At 42.2% G+C, this 10,339-nt stretch overlaps 1 protein-coding gene across 1 annotated transcript in view; it reads left to right on the top strand.

Annotated features, from left to right (window-relative positions):
- Positions 1-354: 354 nt before the first annotated feature.
- The window catches only part of LOC103359415 (copine-9-like), a 167,763-nt gene continuing 157,778 nt past the window's right edge, over positions 355-10,339 (top strand). Inside the window, 1 exon segment of the mRNA XM_008284752.1 lies at positions 355-431. Within this exon segment, the coding sequence (XP_008282974.1) occupies positions 355-431 (77 nt within the window).

Raw genomic sequence — 10,339 nt, 5'->3', positions numbered from 1 at the left:
ATGGATGGAGAGAAAAGGAAGCTTCAGGATCCACAGCTGTGCTCCGGTATCTCTCTCTCTCTCTCTCTCTCTCTCTCTCTCTCTCTCTCTCTCTCTCTCTCTCTCTCCATGAATGGAAGCCTCATCCTCAGGTATGCCGCCTTCTAACCCTCAGCTGCGCTCCAGCGACCGTCAGCATCCCCAACAACAACAACTGCTCCTGTCCCCGACACCGGCAGACTCTCTCTCTCTCTCTCTCTCCGGTTCCCGGGTGGATGGACCAGACCGGTTCTGTTCCGACAGAGACAGCAGCCCTGTAGAAGTGCGAACTTCAGCGATTGAGAAGAAGTGATTTACAGACGAGCAGCCTGAGCCATGGCGACAATAGGGGAATTTGACCCGCTCAACTCCACCGTACCTGCGACAAAGATAGAAATCACGGTTTCTTGCAGGTAAGCGCTCCTCTTGTCCAGCATTCAGCTTTCTGAGTTCACATAGTTTCACATTTCTGGACACTGAAGTCAGTTTTAGTCGTAATAACCGTTAAGGCGCGCTCTTTTCCTTGTGCGTAATTCTTGTGCGTTTTTTTTGTCTTTTGTCAGTTTTTGTGTGTCTTTAACGAGCGCGGACCAACTCTGCTCTTTTTTTCTTGTTTTTTGACTAAGGAGGAATTTGCATGTGCTGTGGGTGTAGAAGTGCGTGGGGGAGTGCAGTAACCAACAGTAGCAGGATTTATTCTGAGTGCCTTGGAGAGCTCCGGAGAGCGCAACTCTGAGATCACATGAATGCGTGGATATTAAATGTGCCAACTGACAATAAAGAGAAGACACAGAGAGGGATGTGAGCAGTGGTTGTTGTAATAAAAACCTGATGAGGAATCATCTAACGGCACTAAAACTCATTTTTTATAAGAATCTAATATTAGCACATGGAAACGGCTCCAACACACAAACACCATGTAGGGAGGATTAGCCATCTGAGGTTTATATAGTGATGAAATATATCAGTATTTGGTAGCAATTACGTTTTTTTTCTTTGTCATTGTAGCTGCAAATCAAGGAGTAATAATGATAAAAATGTAGGTGATGGAAGGTGGTCAAAGTTAGAAGTCAAAGAATAAGATCAAGTGAATAAAAAGGATAATATAAGATCAACTTGTTTTAATCCTGAGTAAATGTACACGTTACAGCAGCTGAATACAGACGAGGGATGAAGGGAGCAGGACGAAAAAGTCAAAAGTACAATGAGGATAAAAATAAAGACGTAATAAAGACAACGTACATGTTTCACATGAGGCCTGATGGATAATAAACCCAATAGCACTGCTCACATTTCTGTTATTGCAGCAAAATCTGTTGCTGATGAACATTAATCTGTGTTTAAGATTTCTACTGTCCATCTAATTCAGGGGGGTCCAGTTCTGGTCCTGGAGGGCCACAGTCCTGCATGTTGTAGATGTTTCCTGATTCAAATGATCAGGATGGTTATCAGGCTTCTGCAGAGCTTGATGATGAGCTGATCATTTGAATCAGAGGGAAACATCTAAAACATGCAGGACTGTGGCCCTCCAGGACCAGGACTGGACACCCCTGGTCTAATTCATGGAGCCATGTAGACTTGCTCTAGCCAAGGCTGGAGCAGGGCGGGTACTCCGGCCCCTAAAGGCCTCCAACAGCCTGCATTTATTCAACATCATTTCTGTCTTCTTAATCTGAACAATCACCAGTTTGTTGTAAATCTGCAGCTCCTCCGTCCTCCGATCCTCCAAACTTGTTTTTAAAGCCGACATTTTTCTGCTTCATATTGAGCTCATTTTTCTTAAAGTTTTACTCTGATTATTTTTTCTTCAGGCAGGTTTCTATTATTTGAATCACAGAAGTCCTGCACGGCTGCGACCGATGATTATTTTTAGTCTCCGCACTTCTGATGGTTGTTTTCTTAAATGACTGATCGATTGTTTTCTCTTTGCGACGTCAAACATCGGTGACAGATGTGCTTCATTATTCCTCAAGTTAGAATGTTCAACTGGTGGAAAATAATCACCTTGGAGGCCAACGACAGGTGATCAATAATCAGAATTCTTGCCAGTAATTAATGGTTTGGTCTCTGGTTGTCTGTGGACAGAATGAAACCGACATGTGGGCGTCGTCATCATCTCCCTCACTGGAGCTTTGGTCCACTCATGGTTACATCCCTCATTTAAAGGATTTAGATTAAGATTAGATTTTTAAAAACTGGACATAAAACAGTTAAATTTGACTACTTGTTCTTCTTAGAAGCTGAATACCGGAGGACAGGCCGAAGCTTTACATCCACGTGTTCTACAAATGTGCAGCATTTAACTAAAGTGAATGAAATAGTTCCTTTATCTGGTAAATTTGTGTTCTATGTGGATGTTTGCTTCATTAATAATGGATTTCATGCTTGAATCTCTTTCATATTGTGAGTTTGACACTCGACTGATGGGACAAAACCAAAATTTAACATTTTTATTAGTGAAGCATGACATTAACATTTCTGGCCGATACCGATATCCGATGTTAGGATTTCTGATGTTACAGAAAACCGATATTACCGATGTCGATATTAAAGTTTTGTGAGCTCTGTGAAAACTATTGAAAAGAAGCCCAAATTAGACAGCTTAGTCCTCTTTATTATGTAACAAAAGTAAAACATATTTAAACATATTTTAAACTATTTAATGCTTCAGTCCAGGACAGTTTAAGTAAAAACATCTGTGAAATAGCAGCAAATCAAACGTACAGACGAAGGCGCTGATGTTAGACAATCATCAGTTTTTCACATCGGCTAAATTTTTTTATACCAATATATGGGAAAAAATATTAATATTGGCTGATTCCAATGTGGTCGCTTATATATCATGCATTCCTAATTTTTACTGAATCAGAATTTCCCTGTGAGAAATGAGCTGTTGGTCACAAACTGCTTGGATGGATTAATGATCTCTGTGTGTCTGTGCTCTTCACATTATTTCTGTATTTACTAGTTCACAGCTAAAAATGTAGAAAATATTGATTTCACTGACAAGTTCAAGAGTGTCTGAACATCTTTTACTCTATTGTTTTGGTCTTAAAGCCGGTCTCACTGCTCTCGTTCACTTGGTTTCTTTGAGCAGTTTTGCAAAACAGAATGATGTGAAACTGCATCCAGATGTTCAGAACTGGCCTCCATACAGGCTCAATGCTGTAAATGCAGCCAAAGATGCATTTACTAAATACTGATTGGAGGAGAATGAATATTTATGATGCAATCGCTTAATTTACATTTTCTATTTTTCATCACCTGACATGACTTTACTGAAATCTATTTTCACTTTGACATGAAAGAGTCTTTTTTTCGGTAAATTCCTGTCAAAAAAAAAGAGATCTTGTTCTATGATCATGAGTTAATATTAAAAGCAACAAAAGGGGAAACTTTCAAAGGGCTGAGAGCCTCTTATAGGATCTATAAACTCACTGTAGACTGTTTGTTAGCACCAGACTGTAAGCAGCTTGTGACCACAGTGCAGTATTGGTCTCCTAAATAGGTCACCATAGGAAGTGGTGGAGAACAAAATGGAGCTACAAACACAGTGAATGTCGGCGCGTTGCCAATAAGCACGACTCCAAATGGATGCTAACGGTTTTGATGTTGCTTTGTGTTTGCTGGATGTGTAAATAGTAATAGTTAGCTAGCAATATTGTTTGCTAACAATAATGAATGCAGCTTTAAAGTTGTAGTAATGCTGTTAATGTTTGATGCTGTTCCAGTGTTCTTTATGCCCCCAAGTGGCAAAAACAAGAGTTAATGCTTCTTTAATTTTAAATCTAAGTAGCGGAGCTGCAGCCAGCAGAACTCCAGATACAGAACTGGAAAACAGAGCCCATGCATCAGAGAAAAGCATTTCCATGTCCTGGCTGATGTCTATATGCTAATAGAGGCTTGAAGCTGCTGATTGTGACAAGCTGTTCGTGGACCTCAGTGTCCCGGGCCTCAGCAGTCCACAGAGGTTAGGGAGGAGCTGTCCCGGCTCCCTGACACTGACAGAATAAGGTTGGCTCAGTGGGCCACGGACGAATCCTGGCTGCAGATCAAGCAGACATTGGCTGTGAATGCAGGGCAGGAGGAGGAGTCAGGAGGAGGACTCTGGGCTTTCTGAAGGCTGACCTTTCTCTGGAGAAAAAATGGAAGAAACCTTTAGCTGTGGAGCTAAATCGGATCGGGTTGTTGATAATTCTGCTCAACCTTAATGACCCAACAAGCGTACAAGATGCGGTGACTCGTTATTTTAATGATGGCTGCCTTCTATCCAGGAGGGTCAGCTTCAGCTTCCACAGTGAAGTACCGACCCGCTGAGAAGTCCGTTTAGCAAAGACACAACAGTGAGTCAACACGGCCCGCTATAACCTCTGGGCCATTTGACCCGGTGTTGGTATTATTTTTACAATACTGTTGGGTCTAAAACAGCTTCTCATCTTGGGAGGTTTTCTACTTGTGGGTATTTTAACCCAACGTTATATTGATCCAATCAATGATGAGTCGCTGTGCACGCTGACCTGAGTGTGGATCACTTTTATTGCATCTGTAAGCATTTGTTGATGATGAACTGGTACGAAAAAATAGTTTTACATGTCATAGAATAATTATTCCTTAAAGGTCATATAATGTCTGATACTTTGGTGTCAAACTTTGTGGTTTATTGTGGAAGTCTGCCCCCTGGAGGCCAACAGGTTAACGTCTGAGTCCTGGTTGGTTTGGTTATTGTCATGATACTGGATCTGGTGCTTCATTTAAACTCACCAATCTACAGCAAACACACCAGGAGCAGCCTCTTTGTCTGAAGTTCTATATCTGCTGAAGTCAGTGTTTGTCTTCATCCAGTGTTTGTGGAGCAGCTTCACCTGCCTCCAACAGTTCTCCCCTTTATTACTTTTCTACCTGAGCTCAGCCGACAGACTCCATAGTAACAACCAACAGCATCATTTAACCAGTGAAACCTGTGGTCACCTGTGGATACTCAGTCTCTACAATACAGAGGACCACGTGGTCCTTCGTTAATTGCTAATTAGCTGTTAGAACCAGTTAAAGTTCCCTGTGAGCCAAATGATCTCAAAACAAATGCAAACCAATTGATTTCCTTTTTATTCACAACACCTACATTCTTGAATTTTTACTTTGCTTTGGCTTCCTGGATGATCATTTTTACTTCACGTGGACACTTGCAAACACGCAGATGCAGAATCCATTAGCTGGCATTTTACTGCACCTTCAAATTAATGGTAAAAAACAAAGCAACGGAGGAGTGACACACCATTAGTCTGGCACACCAGAGTGTTCCACGGTTTGCCACAGGTTTGGATTGTGCCCTGTGGGGTTTATTTTTCTTTTTTTTGGCAAATTGTTCATTTTAATGGCAGTTCTCGCTTCCCTGTTCCACCCAAACATCAGCCCTGCTACCGTCCTGAGTGACACGGTCAAGGATCGCTATCCTCAGCCCGGTCCAGGAAAGTTGTGGTTGGGTTAAAGAAACATGCCAGAACTTTCCCCCCAGAGCAGAGTGGTGATGAGGTGCAGTCAGACCGTCCTACTGCTCTGCTTCAGCACTAGGGACTGGTCTATGTGACAGACATGTCAGTGCACAGGAGAGACTGACTGACCACCACCTGGTGTAGCATCGTGGCTGCATGAAGGAGAACTGGACACTGTGCTCAGAATGATTCCCTCATATATGGCAAGAAACCATGATTCATCATGCTTTGTCATATGTTCATGTTTGTGGCTCAGTTCAGTCCTTCTCCAGTCAAACCAACTGTGAGCGTGCAAACAATTAGACTTCCTGTTGGCTTCCTACATATATGAATTGAATTAAATGGTGATCTGGCTTTTCAGGACTTCTCAAATGTTTTTTGGATCAGATTCTGATCGTAACTTTTTACATTTTTTGCAAAAAAATGTCTTCACCATTTTAAAACCTCTTCAAAAGACTGTTTGCAGGAAAAGTCCTTTTGGGGCCGGCGTTAGCACCGTGTTGGATCTGCTGTAGCCTGTTTGAACAGAATTGGCCATATAGCGAATACTTTATTGTGTTTTTATTATTTATTGCGGTTCTTCCTGCAGGACATCCAAACTAATGTGATTCAAAAGAAATCATTTTCACAATGCGATCATTCGTAAGCCTGGTTCTGTGAGAGTGGTTCTGTGAGACTGGTTCTGTGAGACTGATTCTGTGAGACTGGTTCTGTGAGAGTGGTTCTGTGAGAGTGGTTCGAACATCCTGGTTGCATCTAAACATGCGTGTGTTGTTGCATGAAGGCTGAAGCCTGCATGGGACCGCTGGCTGTAAACAGCATCAGGAATCCAAAGACAATCTTGTGGCTTATGTCTTAGAAATGAGTCTCGATTCTGAAGTGAGTGTCTGAACACATCAAGTGCTCTACGTTCAGTCTAACATTTCACGAGTGTCTGAAATCTGAATGCATTAACTTATCAGCTATGAAGTGCCCTCAGAAAAATTCACAATGGAACAGAAAAAGTAATTTTTTGCTCACAACACAATGTGCCACATTTCACAGATGCATCAATGACTTTTGTGCGACTCAGCAGCTGACAGCGATGATTCAAACTGAGGATGACAGATGGACTGTCTGAAATTTGCTTGTTCATTTGCTGCTCATTGATGAGTCATTATTGAAAGTCTCTAATAGGATCAAATATAATATAAATTCTAAACTGGCGTTGAAAGTGATGTGTTCCAACTGTCCGGTCCTGGCGCTGATGACACAAGTGGACCGGTTTAACCAGAGGAGACTCCTGATCAAATCCCAGCCTCGACTCACGAGTGCTTTTTAAAAATCTATAGATTTCTGATGACCAAGCCTGTTACAACAAACAAACATCCCGTTGAAGGTGGATTCTAACTCCGGTCCTTCTTATCCGAGCAGCTGCCGCCTCTCCAACAAGCCAACCTCTGAACCGAGCAGCATCCTCCTACCTCAGCTTCTCTCCTCATCTTCTGTCTGAGAAAATCCATACCAGTCTGACTCGCCTCATGTCTTTTGACACATACTTGACATTTGGATGATTTTAAAAAGGTTTCATGTAGCCACACCGTCTCGTTATTGCGTGAGCATATCGTCAGGGGAGGTTATCTGGAGGCGAATATGTGACTTTATTTCTGAAAAGGTTCACCTGATCGTGACTTGTCTGCTTATGCTGCTTTTAGATCTTCAGTAAGTCTGCCATGTTTTGTAATATGAGGCGGATTTGCCTGAAGGGAAAAGAAATCAGTCTGTCTCAAACCACTTGATGTCCCAGTTGATCTTTTCTCTCATGTCGCTGTTTTTTTCTTTTCCCAATAAGGTTTTCATCCTCGAACAGCCCAGATGTCGTGTTGCAGCTCAAAGCCTCCACGAGGTGTAATGAGGTGGATTGCTTTTGCCGCTCAGGTTGAGGTCCCCGACACCCAGTTTTCTCTTCAGATGGATTAGACACGAGTGAGAAAGCGAAATGAGAATCAGTTGAGATTAGGGAGGATACATGTCTGGGTACAGACCGATGTGGCAGACAGGAAGCTGCAGCTGATCGCTCACAGCTGCTTTAAGGGTTTTTCTACATTACGGCTGTTTGATGTCAGGTTCGGACAAAAATAGCAGTGGAAACCCGTCGCCGTGCGTTTCAGCTGAAAACCTGCAAGGCAAAGAGAGAAAACCCCCCAATGATGACGAGCATGTTTAGTCCAGTTTATGTAAAATTTCAAACACAAAAAAAAACTTAAACATAGTCCTTGTTATGCATAACAACATTTTATTTGCATGTTTCATGAGTTTCCACCTGTTGTTGAGCTGTACGGTTGAAACTCTATATTTTTTGGCGTCCAGGCAGCCGTACGCCATCACATCAGCACCAAAGCTGCTTATTTAGCAGGTAAAAAGCCAGATGTGGGTCTTGGTAGAGACTATAAACACAGATAAGGTGCATAAATGCATGATTTACATTCAGCAGGTGGTCAGAAACACAACCCTCCACAAATAAACCAAAATGTGGCGCCATAACTGCTGGATGTGTAAATATGCAACTGTTTGCCACAAGTTCCACATGTCGGCTTTCAGTTTATCAGCGTTCAGGTGATGATATGTCAGCGTTGTGTTAATGACTTGTATCTGCTGCCTCTAAGTGGACAGACCAATTAGATAATTAAGGCATAAATACATTTTAGAAAAGCTTCCTGAAGTTGAAAAGCTGTTAATTCACATCATACGGAACCCCAGAAAGGACATGGAGAAAGGAAATAAACTGGGAGAGGTAGAATAAAGGTTTCTCTTGCGGGATCTCACAAAACTTTCTTGAGAAAAGTCGCATCAGTTTTGTGGATGTTTTGTGAAAACGGTACCTCTTGCTCAGCACTGCTTGAATGTCTTCATATTTTAGGCCGATTTCAAAATAAAACTCAATAAAACTCTCGTGTGGGTCGGTGTCCTCCATCGTCATTTCTCCATAATGCCAAAAAGACCCAGAAGTACATATACGCCGATAGTTTTCTTCTTCTTCTATTGATTTGGCGGTGGGCATCCAACATTAAGGCACATTACCGCCACCTACTGGACTGGACTTACCTGTAGTTTTGTGAAATCTCGCAAAAGTTATTTTGAGATCCTGAGAAAGTTTTGTAAGATCTCGCAAAAGACATCTCTGTTTATTTCCTCTCCCTGTTGTTTTTTCTTTATCCACATCCCTTCCAGGGCTTTTGTCACATCAGGACTGTTTTTGCTTTAGTCAAACAAACCTCAGCGATGTTTGGCATCGATTGTGGAGCCAGGACCTTCCAAACACTAATTAAAAAAAAGCATGTAGGGCCATGCCTTCTATGCTCTAGAAACACTACTGTAGATGCACAACAGTCCATCCCTCCATCCCTCCATCCACCTATCAGCTACGCCTGCTCCATCCTGTAGAGAATCACAGGGAGCTGGAGCCTGTCTGAGCAGACGCTGGGCGAAGCATTGGTTACACACTGGACAGGTTGCCAGTTCATCACAAGGCTAACACAAAGAGACAGACAACCGTGAGCGCTCGCACTCCTGCCAAAGGCCAATTTAGATTCAATTAACCTGTCATGCATGTCTGCGCTGTGAGAGGAGGCTGGAGAACCCAGAGGAAAAAGCACAGGCACAGTGAGAACATGCAGAGTCCACACAGGAAGGCTTCAGCCCAGCAGCAGGTCCAAACCGGGACGGTTCAGATGTGGAGAAATGTTTCCTACTGTAGCTACGTTCTGTGGGCAGGTTCTGTTAAATACTGTACGACAGAATATTTTGAAATCGTTCTTTATTCGTTAAATAGAAGCTCCAAAAGGCGGAGGCAGGTGGGTTCACCACATCAAAGCCTCTTATTGGCCTTCAGGTTTGATTAACGGAGCGACGGCATCCAGAATGACCACCAGCACACCAATGAGATGATGAAGAGCTGCTGAAAAAGACGGCGGTAGTTTGTCTTTGCTCATTCTTGACTATTTAAATCTACAGTTCAGCAGTAAAAGCTGGTACTGAGCACATGTGGATTTAATTTCCTATAAACTCAGGATGAGTTATTCAGAGCCATGTGTCACTTTAATGTGCAGATCAAGGAATGTCTCAGCTAACCGATTAGAAAGCATCTTAGACGTGCTTATGTAAATCAGACCACTTAGGTAAATAGATTTTCTGTGTGAGAGTGTCCAGGGGGCTGCTCGATTGTTTTTCCTCAGATCTTATTTCATTCTGTTTGATGTATGGATGTAATTCAGTCAGTACAGTATACTGGGCTGCATCGGTGCAGTTAATAGCATCTGTTTAGATTTGTTCTGTTGTTCTTGTAGGTTTAGTTTCTGCCTCATTCCTCCTTTTTTTTTTAACTAGTTAATGCAATTTGTCTTATTTAAATGTCTAGAATCAGTCTGTAAGCTGATAATGGTCCTACAGCCACTGAGCAGATGATTTTTATTTATTAACTTTTTTTTGCCAATGATTAGTCTCTTTAGATATTCAGTGTTATGAAAATATACACATTTTAAAGTTAAATTAAAGCCAGATTGAAGAAAATAGCTGTTCCACTGGACTCAGATGACAGAAATGAGTCCATAATAGTGTCAGTAACATGTTGATGTGTGTGTTTAGAGTAAAAATCCTTTTTATTAGGCGGCTACAGACAGCATTCCCTCATTATGCCCCTCAGATAATAAAAACAGACATTGTGACAGCGTTTCCCCGTTTTTGCTCCGTCACAGCTGTTACGCCGACATCAACATAAATCAGTGGCGACACAACGTTGTTCTGCTGCGTCAACACACATCTGATCTGATCACTTGTCAATATGGAGGCTCCCC

The sequence above is a fragment of the Stegastes partitus genome, unplaced genomic scaffold (genome assembly GCF_000690725.1).
Source record: "Stegastes partitus isolate 25-593 unplaced genomic scaffold, Stegastes_partitus-1.0.2 Scaffold370, whole genome shotgun sequence".
NCBI lineage: Eukaryota > Metazoa > Chordata > Actinopteri > Pomacentridae > Stegastes > Stegastes partitus.
The sequence above is the reverse complement of the archived record's forward strand: the minus strand, read 5'-3'. Positions and strand labels throughout refer to the sequence as shown.